Source organism: Rhinatrema bivittatum, chromosome 5, assembly GCF_901001135.1.
Source record: "Rhinatrema bivittatum chromosome 5, aRhiBiv1.1, whole genome shotgun sequence".
Classification (NCBI taxonomy): domain Eukaryota; kingdom Metazoa; phylum Chordata; class Amphibia; order Gymnophiona; family Rhinatrematidae; genus Rhinatrema; species Rhinatrema bivittatum.
This window is the reverse complement of record NC_042619.1, coordinates 197,645,168-197,668,120: the sequence shown is the minus strand read 5'-3', so window position 1 is coordinate 197,668,120 and position 22,953 is coordinate 197,645,168. Positions and strand designations below refer to the sequence as shown.

At 46.6% G+C, this 22,953-nt stretch overlaps 1 protein-coding gene across 2 annotated transcripts in view; it reads right to left on the bottom strand.

Moving 5' to 3' along the window:
* LOC115092303 (cohesin subunit SA-2-like) overlaps positions 1 to 22,953 on the bottom strand; it is a 360,840-nt gene that overhangs the window by 251,387 nt on the left and 86,500 nt on the right. The window contains exons 8-9 of one of the 2 annotated variants that reach the window (XM_029603069.1): positions 19,171 to 19,244; positions 1,306 to 1,429 (exon numbers count right to left, since the gene is read on the bottom strand). In XM_029603069.1, the coding sequence (XP_029458929.1) occupies positions 1,306 to 1,429; positions 19,171 to 19,244 (198 nt within the window). Of the gene's footprint in view, positions 1 to 1,305; positions 1,430 to 7,762; positions 8,123 to 19,170; positions 19,245 to 22,953 lie in introns of those variants that run through there. The other variant, XM_029603070.1, reaches the window with a different exon arrangement.

Genomic DNA, 22,953 nt, shown 5'->3' with positions numbered 1-22,953 from the left:
CACAATTAAGCTCTGGAATTTGCAGTTAGTGTAGCTGGGTTCAAAAAAGGCTTGGATAAGTTCTTGGAGGAGAAGTCCACTAACTGCTATTAATCAAGTTTACTTAGGGGATAGCCATTGCTATTAATTGCATCAGTAGCATGGGATCCTTCTTGGTATTTGGGTAATTGCCAGGTTCTTGTGGCCTGGTTTTGGCCTCTGTTGGAAACAGGTTGCTGGGCTTGATGGACCCTTGGTCTGACCCAGCATGGCAATTTCTTATGTTCTTATGTTCTTAATTCCACCCAGGAAAAGGAGGATGGGTCCATTCCAAGCCCCATAGGCCCAAACCTGATGTTCTGCGAGCCATTGTCCCCTGAGGACCTCACCCGTGGATCAATCAGGGGAGGTGACACCTCTGCCCTGTGTCCCTCGGTCCCATTCCCCTCAGACCGAGGAGATGGACTATCATTGGCAAAATCAGGAGGCAAATTTCCCAGAGCATTCAGGCAGCTCTGACACAGGCTTAGAGAAAGCTCCAGCAAATGGCCCTGATGTGGCATGCAGCACAGATAGGCGCTTAGGTTTCTTCGCCACGGGCGCTATGTTGTAAACATGCAGCTCGATGAAGGCTTGCACCTAGCTTACCCATGCGTATAAATGTGCCCAAAATAGACACACAAAAAATGTGAATCCAAGCCCAAGCGTCTAGGCTGCCCGTCCAATTGGACACCCAAACGATGCCCAGGGACATGAGCGGGACAGCCGAATGCCAAGGAAACAGACCCTTCTCCTGCTGTCTTCTTTTCGTTGACTTTTTTTTTAAGTAAGAAAACTTATCTTGAGCTCAGCCCTCCTTGGCAGAGAGCAGAACAGGGTCCTGGCTAAGGGGGAGGAGGGCTAAAGTCTTCGCCGCCGAGCCTCTCTCGACTTGCAGCTAATTGGAATTTAGGTCCATGCCTGTAAAGTCTACCAGACTGAAGGCATTCTACTGAGAGAGGAACAACAAGGTATCACATCTCCTTTCCAACTTCTTTCTTCTTTTCTTTTTTTTTTTTTTTTTTTTTTTTTACTCACAGGCAATCCCCCGAAGAGAAATGTATGTCAACCATCTTCTGAAGATGGAGAATACTGGTGGGCTGATGTTGGAATGAGACTATATAGCCGTGAGGTCAGCTTTTACTCCGTTTCCATCTGCTGGCAGAGGTGCATAACCCACTCGTTGGGCCTGAGCTGCCTGAACGCTAAGGAAATGCAATTTTTCACTTAAATAACTCTTAGCAATCCTCCTACATATTAGCAGTAATAGGAATTAAGAGAACCTACTTTATCATGCAACATCCATCCAATATACTTCAAGTAGCTGTTATTTAAAAATGTGTGGGGGCACATCTTCATCCACATACCCAGCTCTTCAATGCAAAGTGCCCTGATCTCAGGAACAACATCACTGAAAGCAGAGATTTGGATAAAGGTTTAAAAATATGCATACTAAACATTTTGCATACCAACTGTGAAGAGGGTAATGAATGCATATTCCTACTACCTGTATAAACTTGACTTAACAAAACAAAGCAGGTTTCTTTGGTTACATTTATTCACAAACTGTTTTGGCTGTACAAGCGGTATATAAGTCATTTTTAAATGAATAAATAAACAATCAACCTTGGAATACTATATTACAGGGTAATTTCAATTGTAAATGACATTTTAATTTGTACACTTGGGCTCAAGTTGAATTATGCTCCCTCTTCCCCACACTCTATGTTACTCTCAATCATACCAGTCACTTCTTCATAGGCACATGCACAAATAAAACCCCAATGAAACTGCCAAATCAAATAGTACCAGAACCTGCACCAAGACCTTCTGGAAGAATAACTTTTTGGAAACAGAAGACAATAATTATTTAAAAATTATCTTCCACGGATAAAGGGCTATATATATATGCGCATGACATTGTATATATCAAATAAAAAAGAAGAAAAATAAGAACCCAAGGGCTTAGCCTGCGGGGAACGGGGCTGGTACAGGTAAAGCCCAGACTTTGCTCCATTCAGAGGGTGTCCACCAGCTGTCAGCGTGGGCATAGTGGGTTTGCCTACCAGGTTGCATCAACAACGCCACAGCCAAGGGCTCTCACACTGTTACAGGGAAAGGAGTTTCAGAACTAAGATAAAGTTTTTAAATAAAATAAATTAAATAAATAAGATGCAACAGCAGGAGAAAAGGTATTAATGTGGGCATGCAGGACCTCACTCGCTCGCAACCACCCCCTTACAATCCAATAATCACAGACACATTTCATTGTGGGTAAAACAAGGCCGCAGCTTTAATCATTCAGTGGTCCGAGCTTATATCCACACATTAACACCAACAACTAGGACTTTGGTATTGCCCAGCCCCCACCAGACTATCCGCCACCTTCCGGCAGGATAGCCTAACCAGCCTCTCTGTTACACTCTTTGGCCCCAACACGCCAGGTTCCGACTCCCGCCACACTCTCCTGCAAGGAGCCAACCCAGGTGTACTCCCGCCTCCAACTTGCAAGGAGTCTGGCCAAGCGGCCCCCGCCTCATCCGGCAAGGAGCCACACCCTGACAACAGCCCTCAGTTGTCAACCACCGTCGGCTTTACCAAAATCCAAATAACTTGAACAACAAAATTGAACAGTTATGGCTCGGACCAACCGCCCCCGCTGCGACAAATCCCCCAAACAAAACTGCAATTCCCCAACAACAATCGCCTAGGACTAAGGGTGGGTGGGAGGGTCGCGCGAACCTTCTGCCCCTCTCTCGCTTGCAGCTACCGACTGAAGCCCGCGTTACTAAAACTGCTTAACCAGCAGTTTGAATTTTCTCCCCACCTATCCCAGCTCTCCACGCTTACTCCTTCTGCCCCCCCCCCCTTGCACCTAAAGCCAATCACTGCATTCCACGACTCTATGACACTCGCCTTCAGTCCCCCCCTCCCCCCTCCTTCACGTACTTCACGTTGCAGCCCTACTTGTGTCCCCACGTTGTTTTCACCTCCGTCTATTCCACCTTCCCCCCCCCCCCCCCCCCCTCTCCAACCACACGCGCCTCGCCTCTGAAGTGAGCCTGCGCCCACATTACGCCGCCCGGCCGGACACGGGGTCCGGCTGGTCTTCCATAATGTGGGCATGCAGGACCTCACTCGCTCGCAACCACCCCCTTACAATCCAATAATCACAGACACATTTCATTGTGGGTAAAACAAGGCCGCAGCTTTAATCATTCAGTGGTCCGAGCTTATATCCACACATTAACACCAACAACTAGGACTTTGGTATTGCCCAGCCCCCACCAGACTATCCGCCACCTTCCGGCAGGATAGCCTAACCAGCCTCTCTGTTACACTCTTTGGCCCCAACACGCCAGGTTCCGACTCCCGCCACACTCTCCTGCAAGGAGCCAACCCAGGTGTACTCCCGCCTCCAACTTGCAAGGAGTCTGGCCAAGCGGCCCCCGCCTCATCCGGCAAGGAGCCACACCCTGACAACAGCCCTCAGTTGTCAACCACCGTCGGCTTTACCAAAATCCAAATAACTTGAACAACAAAATTGAACAGTTATGGCTCGGACCAACCGCCACAGGCACAGGCATATAATGCCCTGTGACCCCCAAAGATGCGGCCTCGCTTTACAGAGGAAATAACTCCTCTAAGACCTCCTGAATGGAGTTCAGGAACAAGTCTAATCCTAGAAAAGACAGGTGAACCCCATCATCTCGGAACAAACCTGTTACCTTACCCCATGACCAGGCATACTTAATATGCCGACCACCCAAGCGCTCCAACCAAGTCCCGATTTGTTGGTTTGCCTTGGACCTACACCGTTTCCATCTGATGTTATCCAATTCAGCAGGCCTCACCACAATATCAGACCAGCATAAGATCGTCGTCGGCAGCAAAATAGATATAGTCATTAAGTCCTTACGGACATTGCTAATGAAGTGCTTGCCCGACATCTTACCCCAGTCGTTCCCCCCCCAAATGAACTACCAAGACCCGAGGAGCTGCCCGACGCTCTCGCTCCTTCCTAACATAAGGAACAAGTTCGTCCCACAGCATACCCCTCCGGCCAAGCCAGATAACCCGAACCCCCCTTCGTTGTAAGTCCAAGTGAGGGCCGTAAGGACGGCCGCAGGCGTGTCTGTGACCCCAGTAAGTAAACGAATGACCAATGATCCAAACTGTCATGGGCTCAGACGCAGCACCTGCAAAGAAACTAGAGTTAGCAAAGATCAATCATGCCCAGAATCTGGGCGAACATAACTCTTATAGGCCCCGGAACGCCACCGGCCTATCCTCTGTATGACCCCTCCAGGCACACCCGCCGTTGCCGCCGATGTAGCGGCCCCAATGCGGAACGAATGTGTTCCAAACCTGCGCCCCTCCAAACCGACAGCATACAATGCTGCGCGCAGTACCGTCTCGAATTGATACTTGGTTAATGGCCTCCGGTTCTCGTGCACTAGAAATTGCATTGCTACCTCCGGCCGCACCCTACAATACCCAGCTGCATTTCTAACCGGGCAGGACGTCAAACCTGGAACCCTGGATAACAACACGGAGGCTCCACGACCCCTCTGATCCGTCTTAGATCGCGGAATTACTATCAATACTGCTCTGTTCGTGACTACCACATTCCGCGCCAAAATCCCTGGGTAATCAGTACTGGAGGCTGAGCGAGCCACCAACTCGCTAATCCTAAAGGCCCCGAAAAAAAGCGAATACGAAAGCAACTCGAAACAATAGTGTCTCATAAGGGGAAAAGCACACTGCAGACAACGCCTCCCATAACAGCATCAAGATATCATGTGTAATGGGCAAACGCTGATCAATTCTGCTCTGCGTTGTCCGCGACCAACCCCTCAACAGACGCCGAACTATAAAACGACCCGAAGGAAAGCCCCAACCATGTGCCTTCATAAAAAAGGAAAACCCCGCCAGCTGGCGGCCTACTGCAGCCTGCGAACACCCACTCGCCCGAGCACGCTCAATGAAACGTACCAATGCCATATCCGAGATCGGACCCCCCGCCCAGCCCAAGGAACACAAAAACGCTGAGACTCGTCGGGCCCCCCCCTACATAACCTGTCCACTTGGAGGGCGCTAATGAATCTCGCAGCATTTTCCAGGACTCTGGGAACCAAATTTCCAAAGGAAAGACGGCACCGGGGTTCCGCATGACTCCGCTTCTGGGGCGAGTTCTCGAAACAAGTCCCACTTGAAACGAGAAAGAGAGTCAGCCACACTGTTAGAAACTCCAGGCACGTGTCGAGCCCATACTGTTACATTTAAGGACATACAACGCAAAATCAGCTCGCGCAATAACTCTGACACTCTGATGCAACGCGCCGATCTCTTATTTATGACCTCAACCACCCCCTGATTATCGCTCCAAAATACCACTCTCTTTCCTGCCAACTGAGCGCCCCAAATATACACTGCCACTACAATTGGAAATAATTCCAAGAAAGCTATATTTTTTGTAACTCCAGACGTAATCCAGTCCTCCGGCCAACCTGCTGCGCACCAAGCCCCTCGAAAATAAGCCCCGAAACCTAACGAACCCGCTGCGTCGGTGAACAGCTCCAAATCATGATTTGACCGCGGATTAGATTGCCACAACGCCTCCCCATTAAAATCCTCCAAAAACCTATCCCAAAGTCTCAGATCTTCCCGCAAAAAACAAGAATTTCGCACACGATGATGCGGTTTTCTTAAACCGGACATAGCATGTGATAACCTGCGCAAAAACACTCTGCCCATAGGAATCACCCGACAGGCGAAATTTAGACTACCAACGAGTGACTGTAACTCTCGTAAAGACAACTTAGGCCGACCAACAGCCCCACGCACCATGTCCCTTAACAGCTGAACCTTATCCTCCGGTAACCGCGATACCATAGCTACCGAATCCAGCTCAATTCCCAAAAATACCAATGAAGTACTAGGTCCTTCTGTTTTACTGACCGAAAGAGGAATCCCGAAATCATTGGCCACCTCTTGAAAACAATTCATCAAACTGAGACAATCACCCGAACCAGCCCTTCCCACAAATAGAAAATCATCCAAATAATGTACCACGAGTCTCGATCCCGACCTCTTCTGTACCACCCAGTGCACAAATGTACTGAAGGCTTCAAAATAAGAGCATGCTATAGAACAACCCATAGGCATACACTTATCAAAGTAAAACTGCTGCTGAAAGCGGAACCCTAACAGGTGAAAACTATCAGGATGAACCGGCAACAAACGAAATGCCGCTTCTATGTCCGCTTTCGCCATTAAAGCCCCTGGGCCACACTGCCGAACTATTCGCACTGCGGAGTCAAAAGATGCGTATCGCACCGTGCATAATTCCCTCGGGATACCATCATTCACAGACCTCCCTTCGGGGAAAGACAAATTATGAATTAATCTAAACTTGCCCGGATCCTTTTTTGGAATCACAGCTAAAGGCGATAGGACCAAATCACGGAACGGAATCACATTAAAGGGACCTGCAATACGGCCCAGTCCTATTTCCCCCAGCAACTTTTCCCTTACCACCGCTAGCATACGCCGAACCGACGGGCAATTGACCCCACCCCCCAACTTCCCCCTGTCCTTGAAACGGTATTTTAAAACCATAACGAAAACCCTGATCTAACAACTCCGCCACCTTTATACGCGGGTACAGCCGTAACCATGGCAACATCGCGGTTAAACAGATAGGTGTATGTGCTCGCTCAAAGACCCGGTCTACTGGCACCTTTTGCAGGTTGTGCTGTGGCCGGTCCGTCCCCTTGACGCTTTGAACACTTGGACACTGGGTGACCGGCTCCACACACGGAACAAGCGTGCCGGAACTTACAGTCCGGGAAAATACACGTGGAGCGATTAAATCTCCAACACACATCACTGCGCTCCGCGCCCCCCTTTCCAACACTACTGCCGGGCACGTCCCTCCGAAAGGACCTCCCAGGCCCAGTACCAGCCACTAACCCCTGCCCCATACTACCTGAGGACGGTTTTGCAGCCATCTGCGTTAGCCAGAGTCCAACATCCTGAGTACCCCAGGAGATAAACTTATTTTCTTCCATACGATCCCGGAATCGCTCATCATAATTAAGCCAGGACCAACCTTCGTAAGTCTTACTGGCCGCTAGGATTGCATCTGCATAAGATAACAACGCCCCATACTGTGACGGATCTTTCTTCCCCACTACACTTGCTAGCCGCAGAAAAGCCCTTGTCCAATTATGAATATTTCGTGCCACCTTAATCGGGGCCCCTACAAATTGATCTCTCTTATTCCTCTTCTTCTTATCCTTACGCTTACCACGCCTGCCCTCCAGCAGCTGAAAAATATCAATGAACTGCCTACGCCTAATTCGTCTACGAATGGAACGCGGAACCTCCTCCCATAACTCCGTAAAAGCCACCAAAGCCGGGGCACCACGTACTGTGGCCCCTCCGACTGCTCCCCCCTGAACCGCTGCTCCCGAATCCGAAGAGGTATCAGAAGATGACGAAGAGGACGACGACGACGAGGACGAATCCGATGAACTAGAGCGCCCCCTCTTTCTCTTTTTCTTAGACTTCCCAGACTTTGAAGACCCCCGTTTCCTATCCACCCCCCCTTCCTTAACACTTGGTAACACTTCGCTGCCACCTGCGTCCTTGCCATCCTGCTTCCCCCCCTCCCTCTCTTCTGCCCCCCTCACACATGCAGCTCCACCTCTGTCCTGTCTAGGGAAAATAATAAACTCACCAGTCTGTTCAGGCTCCACAGGCAGCACATCATCCATGTATAACTGCTCTCGCCGACCCCTGCCTGCCGTCACTGGCGCGTCATTGCGCCAAGCCTCCCATTGAGATGGGCCAGGTATTTCACCATCATCCTCTGCCAAATTCCCCTGTGGAAAAACAGCAGGAGCAGGAGACGGAACAGGAGCCGGCGCAATATCCCAAATTCTCTCCACCTCCAACCCCCCAAACTCCCCAAACTGCTCGCACATCCCCTGTCCACAGACCTCCCTCTACCAAGGTCATCTCTTCCCCTCCCGATTCTCCCCCCTCCATTCAAACGCCGGCGAGAACCCCCAGTCAATCTACGATTACCTCTTTGCCCCATGCAGTGCCTGCTTACCCCCCCCCAACATCCCCCTTGCCAGTTCTGGAACCAATAACGTATTACTCACCCTCTCCCCTCTCACAGCCATGCCCCTCCCCAACATGCTACCGGCACCCCTTGCCCTGCGCTCCTCCGCTCCACTTAACCGCCCTACCATCGCTCCCTTACCCCCCTGACCACGAAACCTAGTTTTGTATAAAGCTCCCATAGACACAGCACTCTCACCAAATGAACCTTCATCAGGGCCAGGAAAGCGCTCTGCAGCATCAGAAATCATTTCTGCAGCTAGAATGGGCTCACAGCTCTTAGAAGCTGCCTTTCCAGACTTCCCCTTAGCCCGGGGCCTCACAGCTCTACCGCCCCTCCCCCTCACCACACCCAGCTCTGCAGACCTCTCAATTAACAGCAACGGTCCCTCCCTTTCAATCTCCACACCTCCTCTATCCGCCCCCCGAGCTAACGATCGTGCTCCTCCCCGCTCTGCAACGCCAAAGTCGCTCACCCATTCTGGGATCAGCACACCGTCGCCTGCTGCCTCCTCCCCCGGCACCCATGCGGCTTCCTCTGACTCCAGGAACGCAGCCACACCACCATCGAGCTCCTCCTCCTCCCAATCGGGCCTCTTGCCAGCCATGCTGCCGTCAGCACACGAGCACTGGAAGTTTACAGCTGCAAAAAATGCCTGCGATCTCCGAACAGTCCCCAACGAACAATCACACAGGAACCAGCAACAAAAGGTATGTTAAGATCGCGCGAACCTTCTGCCCCTCTCTCGCTCGCAGCTACCGACTGAAGCCCGCGTTACTAAAACTGCTTAACCAGCAGTTTGAATTTTCTCCCCACCTATCCCAGCTCTCCACGCTTACTCCTTCTGCCCCCCCCCCTTGCACCTAAAGCCAATCACTGCATTCCACGACTCTATGACACTCGCCTTCAGTCCCCCCCTCCCCCCTCCTTCACGTACTTCACGTTGCAGCCCTACTTGTGTCCCCACGTTGTTTTCACCTCCGTCTTTTCCACCTTCCCCCCCCCCCCCCCCCTCTCCAACCACACGCGCCTCGCCTCTGAAGTGAGCCTGCGCCCACATTACGCCGCCCGGCCGGACACGGGGTCCGGCTGGTCTTCCAGGAAATGAGCATAGAGGCAGACAATTAACAAAAGTAAGTTTCATTTTCAGAAATATTCACAATATATATATCCCACCAATACATATAACCCCAATTTACTTTTTCAAAATAATATTCACAATACAATCCACAAGTATCAAATTCAAAATCCAAACCATAACCCATAAATTTCAACAACAATCACCATTAAAGGACCCACATACATCCACATAACGAACATTTCAAAAACTCATAACCTCCCATAAAATGTATAAATATATTACCACCAAAACAATTACAAAAAATAATCAGAAAAGAGGTCCCGCACTACCAAAAAATATTTTTAGACAACCCCAAAAAATAAATACATTTTAAAAATGGATGGAAAAATCACAGTTTCAAACATTCATTCCTGATTAAAGCCAATGTAAATCTATTCCAGACTAATTCTAAAGCAGCAAAAATGATGTAAATTTCAATATAGCAGGATGTGAATCTTATAAAGAAGTTGTTGGCATCCATATCTCACAAACTACTGCATCATTGTGGATTGTACTGTGAATATTATTTTGAAAATGTAAATTGGGGTTATATGTATTGGTGAGATCTATTGTGAATACTATTTCTGAAAATGAAACTTTCTTTATAGCATATATACTGAATACTTTTAGTTTTGAATATTTAATTAAAATTTTGAATATTCTATTAAAGTTTTGTTAAGATTTGCTTGAAATTAGTGTTTGTGCATCTTTTTCACTCAATGCACAATTAAGCTCTGGGAATTCATTGCTAGAGGATGTGGTTAAAGTAGTTGGCGTAGCTGGATTTAAAAAAGGTGTGGACATGTTCTTGGAGGAGAAGTCCATAAACTTCTATTATTAATCAGGTTGACTTAAGCCAAGGGTGGCCAACTCCAGTCCTCGAGAGCCACAAACAAGCCAGGTTTTCAGAATAGCCACAATGAATATGCATGAAATAGATTTACATACATTGTAGGCATTGCATGCAAATCCATCTCATGAATATTCATTGTAGTTATCCTGAAAACCTGGCCTGTTTGTAGCTCTTGAGGACCACAGTTGGCCACCTCTGACTTTTGGAATAGCCACTACTTATTACTGGCATTAATAACATGGGATTTATTTACTGTTTGGGTACTTGCCAAGTACTTGTAACCTGGATTGGCCACTGTTGGAAACCGGATGCTGGGCTTGATGGACTCTCAGTCTGACCCTGTTAGCAATTTATTATATTCTTTTTCATGTATTGATTAATTTGATGGATGAATGTAGATAAACCTGCTTTTGTATTCTTTGAGCGGACAGGGAGACAGAAAGAGAAAAACAAACACTGAAATGCAAGGAAAAGTTGAAGAAGTCAGGTCTTTAAAAAGGACTTGCACTTTAATTCCAAAATAAATGAGTAGCCAGTGAAGGAAATCAAGAGGGGAAAGCAAAGAAAAATTGCTGTAACAGGAGCTGACCCATCACTCATATGGGGGGGGGGGGAGGCCAAAACTGGAGCAGTGCTCTTCCTCCAGACACCGAGGGAGGGAGGGATGGGAGCTCAGGTAGGAAGGGAAGGCTGGGTGGTGGTCCTGTGACCACAATATAAGCATGGGCCAGCACACCCACCCTCCTCTTCTTAGGGCGATTTTTGTCCATAATTCAGGTACTTTTCATGGCGGTTGGTAGGCTTAGCTCAGGCAGCTAGCTTGTTGTGGTTCCTCTTGTAAGGTAACAATGGTGCCTGCGGCCAGGAATGCTCTCAGGGGGCTTGTGGATCCTTGTCTTGGTTGTGGGTCTCCAATTCAGTGTCGGTCCCGGGGAGCTTGCAGTGCTAGGGTTTATTGAGGGGAACCAGCTTTTTCTGATCACAAACTGCTGGCGATTTCTGGAGCAGTAGCCAGGAGGAGTAAAGAAGTGGGAATTGTGCCACCATCACGGATGCCCCCCTCCCTTTTGAGCAGCCTTCTCCCTGGGTTGCTGTGTGGTGCAGCCGGTTGTGGTTGGGGACAGATGGCTCGGATCCCATAGATGTTCCCTTGAATGAGCCTAGTTTGGCGGGGTGGAGGCCTGGTGCAGCAATCTAGTGCTGGGCAAGATTTTATGGCCTCTGCATGTTTGTTTGTTTTTTTGAGGGGGAGGAGGACAGTCACGATGATTCCAGAGGCCGAAATCGAGGTTTGTGCTTTCTCCTCCATCAATGGTAGGCTGCCTCACAGCTGCGACTGAACCACCCAGATAAAGGGGTACTGCCTTCCATGCTGGATTTTGGGTTCATCCTTTGTGGGCTTTGGCAACATAGACCTGATTTTGGCCTGTTTTGAGCAGCGTTGAAGTGAAGCTGACCAGAACCCCAGAAACTTTGGGCAGACATGGGCTTTGACTGGGCCTCCTGGGGGGGATTGAGACAACACCCAGGTAGTACAGCGCCATGCCAGTCCCGCTTCTCGCAGCTTCAGCTCCACCAGGACATACCAAACACACACACACACACACACAACCCTGCCCATCAATGCATTTGTTATCCTCTCACTGGGCCTGCAGGCCTTTCCCTGGCTCTCTCTCCGGTGTGGCTGGGCTAACCAAGAGGCGTTTATGAGGTAACCCCATGTGGATCTCGGTAGTGGTGCAGAGAAGATAATATGCCTGCAGCCACGGCAGACGATAGGACCCTACTAAATTTGTAGCAGCTAAACAAAGTTTTATCGTTTGCTCAGTGCAATAGTTGGGCCTTCATACTGGGGAGACCTTTCAGGGTTCTTGGCTCCTTTCCCTCAATTACTTTCTTAAGAGGCAAGTGCTCCCTCCAACCTTGTGGTGTAGGTGACGGCGGGAATGAGCTTTGGAGTGGGTCGTCAGTCCTCATGGAAGAGTGGCATTTTGATTTGCTTTTGGCCATAACATTGGCCGCACAATTGCCAAGGCCATGTCTGGAAGTCTGTATAGGGCTAGTACAGTTATCTGATTGAGGTCAACCCCATGGAGATGACGGCCATGGTTAATTTAAAAAAAATAAAATAAATAACAGAGGCTAGGGTAGCTCTGGGCCGTGCCTCACTTGTGTTGTTGGGTGACCACAAAAGTACCAGATGAGATACAGCCACAGTCCTGGTTCACTGAACTGTTTACATTATCTGTAGCTCCAGAACACTGGTAAAATTACATGTTATGCTCAGGCTTGTGGCCGATGGGAGGATGGTATACCTTAGGCAAGGTAACGAGGCAGAACAGAAGATGTGACCAGCTGACCCTCAGCACTGGAGACTGAGGCAACTGAGAAGGCAGACGAAGAGTCATGACTTCAAGGGGAGGAACTGTGTCTTCATCACTGGAAGCCCATGGTTCCCCCAGGAGGAGCCCATAGGGACCCGGACCACTGGGACTTAGGTGGACCTTTGAGAGGTCAAGGAGTCAAGAGATCAGTGCAAGGGCTAACTGGAGCTTCACACCTGGAAGCCCATGGTCCCCCAAGGAGGAGCCCGTAGGGACCCAGGCTGCTGGGACTTAGGTGGGCCCTTGGAGACAATAGTCCAGAAGAAGTCCAAGGTCAAGTGCCAGAGGGTCGTCGCTTACCAGTCTGAGGTCACACACCAAGGCATCGCCACCGCTTGCCAATCTGAAGTCAGGAACCAGGAACACCAAGACAAGACAGGAACAAGGATCAAAGCACTAGAAGCCTCACCGAAGCAAGCAGACTAGACAGCACTACAAGAGACGATTTGAAGCAGTGCTCAATCTTCATCCTACCAGGCCACATCTCCGGCCATCGGCAGGAAACAGAAGTCCAGACGAACGGTCATAGAATGAGGTCCGGGGCGAGCAGCAGCTGAACAAGGCTGTGAGTCATTCTGGATCTACAGGTCCTTGCAGATGTTGTAGGAATTCTTGAAGAGGGAGCTTGAACCCCAAGCTTAGAAACAAGTGTTCTTAAGTCCAAGGAAGTGTGGGCTGGAACCCACGAACATGGAATCAATTCTTGGAAGTGCCGAGAGTGGGACTCGATCCCACGACCTTCGTATCAAGGTTTCTTCAACTTAGGCACTGCGCCACATGCCAAGAAATGAGCAGAAGAAGCCACCCTTTATACTTCCTCTACTCTGGCTCATAGGCAACAGCTGTAAGTGATTAAAGGGGCCGGGCCCCTTTAAATCTAGAGAGGAGGCGCAGCCTCGTGTCTAAAGATGGCGGCGGCCATCTTGGATTTCCTCCGCGGAGGAAAGACTGCCTAATGCTGTGAGGAAGGAGCAGGGATGGCTCCCCACCTGACGGCCATCCCGGGGGCTCACGCCGGAGCAACAGGCACGGATTCAGGGGTTTCTCTCGGTGCTGCCGCGGCGGGTCGCCACGGCGCGTAACGTAGGGGGCCACGGCCGTGGCTGTCCACGGCCGCAGAACACAACATTACAAGCTCAAGTGGTCCTTTGTTAGAACTATCCTGATGCACGCTACTTATGTTACCTCCATCACATGATCCCTAATAGTCTGTGATAAATATTCAGGTCTGCTAAAATAGTATACATTTCCATATACCTATATGCTTTCTCCATTAAAAATATTCTGTCATTGCCCATGTGGTTTCCAGGGCCTGGTGGCATTCCCACATCTAAATTCCCTCACCCAGTGAGGAAGTCTATAGCAAACTCCCTCAGCTATCTTGCCTAGTCCTCCTTAAGATCCAAACCCACAAGGAATTCTGAGTGAAAGGAGAAGCACCTCACCAGAGTATAAGAACTCAGGGCCTAGAAGGGTTAGACAGGCCAGGGGGAGCAGGCAGGAACCCAGTTTATGCAAAGACCTGCTATGTTTGATGTCTGTGTGCTACCCAAACTTAAGGGGAGCTGCATTGTTTATTTAATTTTGCTTTTCACTGTAAATAAATTCCAAATAAAGGAAACAACTAGAGTCTGCCTCCTTATTTCTCCTGGCTTTTTCCCAAGCTGCTATCACCCAGATTACCACATATTCATTTCTCCCAGGACTACCACATTTCTGGAGGGATGCCATGCTGGTTAAAACCAGGGTTCATCAGGTCTACCACCTTGTCTCCAATAGTGGCCAGTTCAGGTCACAAATATATAGCAGATACCATAAAGTAGATTTAATTCTCCCAGGGCTAGCAATATTTTTTTTTTCAGTCCATCTGGCTAATAATGTGTTATAGATTTTCTCCCCCACTATATTACTCGCATTGATCATATTCTCTGGAAAAAGATTCCACAGATTGACAGTGGCTGAATGTTGATTCTACTAGTTGTTTTCTTTGAGTGTCTCTTTACTTTAATATTTAATTTGAATATACATGTACACATGAAATAAAAGTTTATTTCCCCAGCTCGGACTCAGCAATAATCTTGATGAATATTTCTTATTAAGAGGGTAGCAGATGCTTAGAGCAGCCACCCAGTAGCAATGGTAACATCTTTCTGATGCAGGACATCCACTGGTCTTTCTTAGGAGGGGGTTAGTCTTCCTCTTTCATACTGCTATGCCATCTTAGATATGCAAACAGCTACCCCTTATACGAGAGAGGCGGCCACTCTTGCCATCTTCTGCATTGCCAAGGAGGGCCTTTTTTGAGGAGTTCATTGTTGCAGTGAGCGCATACACTACAGCACTTATGCACTGGGGCCATATCTTTAATGCCTCAGCCAGATGCTTTATGCAACAAACCCTTGTTGCACCCAGGCACCTGTTTTCTGCTGCCTGCTGCGACAGTAGTGCTCCTGTCATGGTGCCTTTCAGTTTATGCATGTCAGGATATCTATGCATCATGAGATGTAAGAATACATGATCACCTGTTTTGTGTAGCACATATCTTTCTGTTTTTCTTTCAGCAGGTCACTTATAGCATTTAGCCATCTGGGCTCAGCTTCCCACTGACCATACAAGCATGTGTCACTTGGCCAACAGACAGAAAACTCATGTACCAATATGTGATAGACTGGTTTTATGCACTTAATTCCCCCCACTTGACAGCTATGCTCTATCTTGCATTGAAGTCTTGCACTTTCTATGTGTCACCTTTTCTCTTTCCTCAGCTGGTTTTAAGTCACTCGGGCACCTGTTATGTCCGTGATTTGCCCCTACCAGTAGGACGTGTCACTTGGCAGACTGTATGCACAGGGAGGGTCCCTATGCATCTGTGATTCCACAGTCAGCTTTTGGCCAGTAAGCTACTGACTTGACTTGGGGCATTGGGTTTTATGGCAGCCTTTTATGGTTGCTGGCTATTCCAGGAAGAACTGATCTACTATACTCTCCTTGCCGCCTTGAAAACAGGACAGCATGTTATTGTGTCTTCGTCTTACTTAGGTTTTCCTGTGGATAAGAACAGTGATGCCTCTCCACACCCCATCCCTCAAATCAGCACATTCATCTCATACCAGAGGGAGAGCGTTCTCCATCGCTGGCCCCACCCTCTGGAACTCCCTCCCCACCCTCCTACGTCAAGAGACATCACTCCAAAATTTCAAGAAAGGAGTCAAGACATGGCTTTTCCAACAGGCCTACCCCGACACAAACCAAACTTAAATCTCTCCTCCTCAGCCCCTCTATCAGCCCTTCCCTGCTCGACCATCTCCCCCCTGCTCCCCTTCCAGCCAACCCACCCCTACCCTCCTTCCCTCCTAACTCTCCCAATGACCCTCCGCCTCCTGGCCGCCCCCCTTCCCTTTAGTCTACCACTTACCCCTACCCATCCAATCTCCTTTAAATAATCTCTTTCCGAGCGAATTCCCGAGAGAATTCCATCGCCTAGTTAATACTGCAGTCACTCAACTCTTCATTATTTCCCTCTTAAGTTAATGAAACCCGTACGTAAGCTACTGGTATCTTTTCTTAAGTTATTGACTCCTATGCATTTTTTCATCTGTACATAGTTTTCCCTCCATTCTTATTTAATTTGTTTTTTACTTCATCCTCCTTCTACCTTGTCCCCTTCCCCTTCTCATCCCCTCATATTGTTAACTGTTATTGTTACTTATTATTATTATTAATATTGTTACTGTTATACTGTATTTTCCACCTGAGTTCATTGTAAACCGGCATGATGTGCTTCACGAATGTCGGTAAATAAAAGTTAATAAATAAATAAATAAAATAAATAGAGTCAAGTTTTGCAGAGGGCATCCTCACCTGCTCAAGATCAAGTCAATTGACAGAAACACCTATGGAATGTTTCTATGATAGCCTTTAGCAAATAGCTCGTCAAGCCATTTCCTCTTCACAATCTGTTGCCTCTAATAATGTCCAATTGTGTTAATAGTTTATTCACAATTGTTTTACCAGGCAGGAAAGCTTCTCAGCAAGCAGGCAAACTCGCTATGGCAGCGCATACCTTGCAATGCTGTTTTTGGGGGAAATCTCCTCATTCCGGCAAGTGAATTCAGGTATGGTTAGGATGTACCCCTTGTTAATATTGTGGGCCTGTCACCATATTTCAGTTTTCCACCATACATTCCACTTTCACTGCATTCATTCAGACAGTTGTACGATCTTTCTATATAACCACGGCTCTTGCAGCCTCGCATGAGAAGACTTTGGCAGATCTGTCCTCTGAATCTCATAATTCAGCATGACCATTTCACAATTCCTTATCAAATGGATTTGCCTTTGTGACCCTTTTCCCCCCTCTCAAGACTGTGATCTCCCGTCTGGCAGTTAGCAATGCTTCAGTTAAGCTAGGTTTCTCAAGTTTTAGATGTGGCACTAATACCCACAGAGCTCAGTCTTTCTTATCCACTGCTTTACCAACATTTAATGTGACAACGTCCTAATCGGCCAGCTAGCCACATATTTTCTTCCAAAGGGTGATTTAGAAGCAATTCGTGAGTTACAGGCTAACAATAGCTTCACAGTTAATGTCTAATAGCCATTGAAGCTCTAGGCTAGGCAGCATGTGTTGCGCCTTTGATTTATGAAATATTTGCCTCACTTTCTCTCTCTCTGTAATACCCAGTATGCCTGTAGCTTGGCATGAGGTATAAGGGGGTTTGCTGCTTTGGTTCCTCCACTGTGGCAGGTAAATATGCACAAGTTATTTGCTTGCGATTCTTAAGTGCCATGTGCTATTGTTAGCACAAGTTGAAAAAATTGTATGGTAAAATCTACTTGTTGATCTGTTAAGTTAAAGGATAACAGATCCCCCTCCATTTCTTATGACAGGCTGCTTGAATTATGTGGTGATATCAAACTGAGCTTGACTACACCACTCAGGGGAACATGTATGGCTTTAGCAATATGCAGTGTGTCACTAGCCATATACCGCAATTCTGAATTCAGGCTAAATTACGCCGTGCACTCTTGCCTGTTAAAAATTGTCATTTCAGATCCCTGTCTGATCTGGTGCGGGCAGCACATTTATCTGATGACCTAGGTAGGAGAGGCCCTTGTACTCCCTCTCCCTCTGCGTAAAGGAGCAACTTACATAAACAGCTAAAAAAAATGGTGGTTTAGTCATTAGATGTGGCTTCCAGGTGTCTGGTGGGCAATGTGTTGTTTGCATTACAGTGAGTCAGATATGGGCATCAATTGATGCAGGATAACCCCAGGAGGAGGGGCCTCTCCCTCTGCATAAAAGAGCAATAGACATAAAACAATTTGAGGGGATGGTAGTGATAGTCATCTGATATAGCCTCCAGATGCTGGTGCCAGTGTATAGTTTGCATTACAATGTATCAGATATGAGCATTGTTGGGTCTATCTCAATATGTGGACACAGAGGATCTCAGCCATATGAATTACATTTCAAGATATGGCCGCGGCTAGGTTAGTGAGGAGCCCTCGGCAAGCGAGGTTTTGGTGCCCTGGGCTTGTGGCAGGGTTGACCAAGTTCAGAAGGTCTCACAGCAAGTATTGATTTATAAGTTGGTCTGACAAGGAATACCAAAGTAACTGGCCTTCCTATATCTACGCTGCCTGGGCTGAGACGAGTTGCCTTTCAGCTTTCAGCTTTAACAGCCAGGACTGGCTTGCTCACCACTATTAACCGAATCCTGTTCTTTTATGGACCATGATATCGTCGCCCTGCAGACAATGTTTACCCGGTGATCAACCATTCGAATGCAGGACAATACAAGGGGCAAGGCTTTGATGGCCCTGCATCCCCAGACTGATAAATGTGTAGAGGGGCTGGCTTCTACGGCCACCCTTGCAGTGGCTTGATGCTCGATTGAGTGCTGGTCATGATGCTTGTTGAGTCCTTATGAACTGAAATGCAGCAAATGAGGGCGTGGTCACCCTGCAGGTATTTTGGGAAGTTACATGATATTTGCTTAATTTCAGTACTTGAATTGTTGTACATAGTTGACCTATCCAATAAATAGCTTCTTTCTCAAGCAACAGTTTCATACTTTACTTTCACAGGGACAGTGTAGAAAGGGAGGCAAAAGTGTGTGTATGTGTGTGTGTGTGTGTGTGTGTGTGTGTATGTGTATGTGTGTGTGTGTGTGTATGTGTGTGTGTGTGTGTATGTGTATGTGTGTGTGTATGTGTGTGTGTATGTGTGTGTGTATGTGTGTGTGGGGGGGGGGGCGGTTAAATGGGCTTGGGGAAGGGAGGAAGTGAGCTGCATTTGTCATGGTTGTAGGAGATGACTCTGGCAACAGTATCCTGGAGTAAGATCAGTGAGAAAGGCTGAGAGGAAATTGCAGTACTCAAGGAAGAAAGGCAGCATGAGTGAATTTGTTTGGCAAGAAGGATGTCAAATAAGGGATAGAAATAAGCACTTTTGTTGAAGTAGGAGTGATGGGATCTAGCAAGACCTGAATATGAAAGATGACGCCAAAATATCTGGCTTTTGAGTAACATAGTTCACGTCCTATGGGGAGATAAAAGAGAATGAAGGATATGGACTGAAAGAGATAATGACATCAGTTTCAGATGAATTTCTTCAAATTAGTTCATTTCTGTTTTACAGAATTAAAACCATTCTTACCGATATCGCTGAAGAAAAGTTCTTTTGAAGATAGCATTTATCTTAATTTTTATTTTCAGATGTTTCTGTTGAAGCTGAAAAACAGAAACAAACATATACGTCTCATTTAAAACTTAGTTAGATATGCAGTAGAGAACTGAGAACTGAGTTATGCAGCACTGTGACAACCCTTTCCTTACGTTTCCTCTCTCTAAAACCACTGGCCTAATCTTCTGCCCTCATGTCCTGTCCTGATCCAGTAGAATCATTTGTCCTGGTAACATGGAGCTTATTATCCCATTTGGCCTTTATTTCTTCTTCAGTATTCCACACCATCAGTTCCATTGGTCACTTAATGGCAAGCACTTTCGTCAGAGCTTCTCATAGGAACATGATCAGATCAGTACCAGCAGAGATATCTTCAAAATAAAACAGCAGTTCCTGAAGTTGGGACTGATCTCTAAGACTATTTTGCAAAGTACAGCATTTCAACTTTTTTGGACATCCATGGACAAAATCAATTTAGTACCAAAACATTCACTGTTTCAGTATGGCACAATTAGTTACATTTATGCAGAAGAATCAAAAGCATGTGATAGCATTGCACAGGTTATTACATGTACTATATTCTGATTCCCCACAGAAGACCTAAAAGCAATAAAGAAGGAATATAGAGCGGTGCTTCCAGTGCTGATGGAAGTATAAACAGTGGGTAACTTGTGCTTTCAGCACTATTTCTTACAGAAGCAGCACTGGAGCCCCAGCAGCAGGTAAGTTAATACCTCACTCCTGGCAAAGATTAGAATAATATCAAGGGGGTGGGGGAGGGGTACAGAGGGGTGGGTCCTGGCCCACCATTTGTACTTCATGTGGGTGGGGGGATCCAGGTCAGGGGGAGGCCTTAATTTTAGATCCTTTATATTAATGCAAAGGGATGGGGGAGACCAGCCTGCAGACCCCAATACTTGATTTGGACACTTGGAAGGGATTAGAGGGTGGGTGAGCACAGCCAGTCTGGGCCTTATCTAAAATTGGAGGAGGGGGGGAGAGAAGGGAGAAACTCAGGCCATAGGCCCGTTTTGATTTTTTTTTCTCGTTCTGACAGCACTGCTTACCTGGATTTCTTTGAAAATATCTGGGTAAGTAGCTAGTTATTTGGCCACACAAGGCCGGATAACTTTAGGTCTAACAAGTCATATTCAAACACTCGCCATTTAGGTTTAAAGTTATTCGGCTATATGTAGCTAGAATATATGACCCCCAGTTTGACAAGTTCATGAAAGAAAAATCCATAAATAATTATTAACCATGTGAGTAAAGGAGACACACTATTTGTCACAAGGAGTGAACAGCATGAGATTGAATCTACTCTTAGGGATGCTGGGCTCGATGGACCTTTGATTTGAACCAGCATGACACTTCTCATTTTCTCACTGAGAATGCAGAATAAACAGCACACACATACACATAAATGTCAATCCCAAAAAAAATGTGGCATTAGAAAATGAACTGTTCAATACATGTAACTATCACTTTATTAATTTAAAGGCCAGCAGGAAAAAACACTTGTTTAACAATACTATGCGAGTGTCAACGCACACGTTATAAAATCCGCTACCCGTGTGCATGATTTTATATCGGCACGCACATAAGTGGGGGGGGGGGGGGGGGGGGGATTCAGTAGATGCATGCGGCGATGTGATAGGCTCTTTTCCCTCCCAGGAAACTTCCTAAACCCTCTACCTAACCTGCTTCCCTTTTACCCAACCTCCTCCAACCCCGCTAACTACCCTACATTTTTTTGTTTTACAACTTACCTGCTCTCCAGAGTTGCAGCAAGTTGTGTGGGCCGATCGGGTCCCAGCACGCACTTCAACAGGACAGTGCCTAACGGCACTGCCCCAGCCCGCCTATGCCACACCTCATCCCCGGCCCACCCTTTATCGTGTAGCCCTTCCAATGTGCATACCGGGAGATTCGGGTGAGGCTGTGGGCCTGCGATAATCCGCGTGGCCCAACCACGTGCTTATCTCCCCGATTCTGCGCACGTCTGGCTTTTAAAATTCAGCTTTAAGGGAAGACAAGGCCATAGCAGAGAAATTAAATAAATTCTTTTCTCTTTACTGAGGAAGATGTAAGGTAGATACCCATGCCAGAAGTCACATTTAAAGGTGATGATTCAAAAGAGCAGTGAACTTGGAAGATGTTCTAGGCCAAATTGACAAACTAAAGAGTAGCAAATCACCTGGACCAGATGGTATACATCTCAGAGTGCTGAATGATCGGAAATATGAAACTGCAGACCTACTGTTGGTGTTCTGTAAATTATCATTAAACCCAGCTATTATACCTGAAGACTGGATGATGGCCAATGTAACGCTGGTTTTTAAAAGGGTTCCAGGGGTGATCTGGCAAACTACAGATCGGTGAGTCTGACATCAGTGCCAGGAAAAATGGTTGAAAGTATTCTAAAGAACAAAATTACTGAACATATAGATAGATATAGTTTAATGGAACAAAGTCAACATGGATTTAGCCAAGGAAAGTCTTCCTCACTAATTTGCTACATTATTTTGCAGGCATGAATAAAAATGTGAATAAAGGTGAGCTATCTGATACAGCCTATCTAGATTTTCAGAAAGTGTTTGATAAATGACCTTGTTAGACACTCTTGAGGAAATTAAGTCATGGAATATAAGGCAATCTGTTCTGAAGTGAGAATTGGTTAAAAGATAGAAAATAAAGAGTAGGTCTAAATAGTCAATTTTCTCAACAGACAAAGGTGAATAGGGGAGTGCCTCAGGGATCTGTACTAGGACCATGTTGTTTTTTTTTAACATATTCATAAATGACCTAGAGATGGGAATGATGAGTGACATGATCAAATTTCCTGATGATACAAAATTATTCAAAGTTGTTAAATCACAAGAGGATTGTGAGAAATTGCAAGAGGACCCTGCAAGACTAGAAGACTGAGCATCAAAATAGCAAATGACATTTAATGTGGACAAGTACAAAGTATTACACGTAGGGAAGAGCATCCCATATTATAGCCACACAATGCAAAGTTCCAATTTGGAAGTCACCACCCAGGAAAAGGATCTAGGCGTTATAGTAGATAACATGTTGAAATCCTCTGCTCACTGCGAGGCAACAGCCAAGGAAACAAATAGAATGCTAGGAATTATTAGGAAAGGAATGGAGAATAAAACAGAGAATATCATAATGCCTCTATCTCTCACTCCATGGCGACACTGCAACTTGAGTACTGTGTGAAGTTTTAGTCACATCATCTCAAAAAATACCATAGCAGAATTAGAAAAGGTACAAAAAAGGGCAATCAAAATGATAAAGAGGCTAGAATGATTCTCTTATGAGGAAAGGCTAAAGAGGTTAGGGCTCTTCAGTTTGGAGAAGAGATAGCTGAGGGGAGAAAAGACAGAGGTCTATAAAGTAATGAGTGGAACAGGTAAACATGAATTAGTTGTTTACTCTTTCAAAAAAGTACAAAGACTAGGAGACATTCAATGAAGTTACTAGGTGATACATTTAAAACAAATAGGAGAAAATATTTTTTTACTCAATGCATAATTAAAATCTGGAATGCGTTGCCAGAGACTGTGGTGAAAGCAGTTAGTGTAGCTGGGTTTAAAAAAATGTTTAGATAAGATCTTGGAAGAAATGTTCATAAACCATTAAGGTGGAATTGGGGACATCCACTGCTTATCCAAGATAAGTAGCATAGAATCTAGCAATATGTTGAGATCCTGCGAAGTACTTGTGCCCTGGATTGGCCACTGTTGA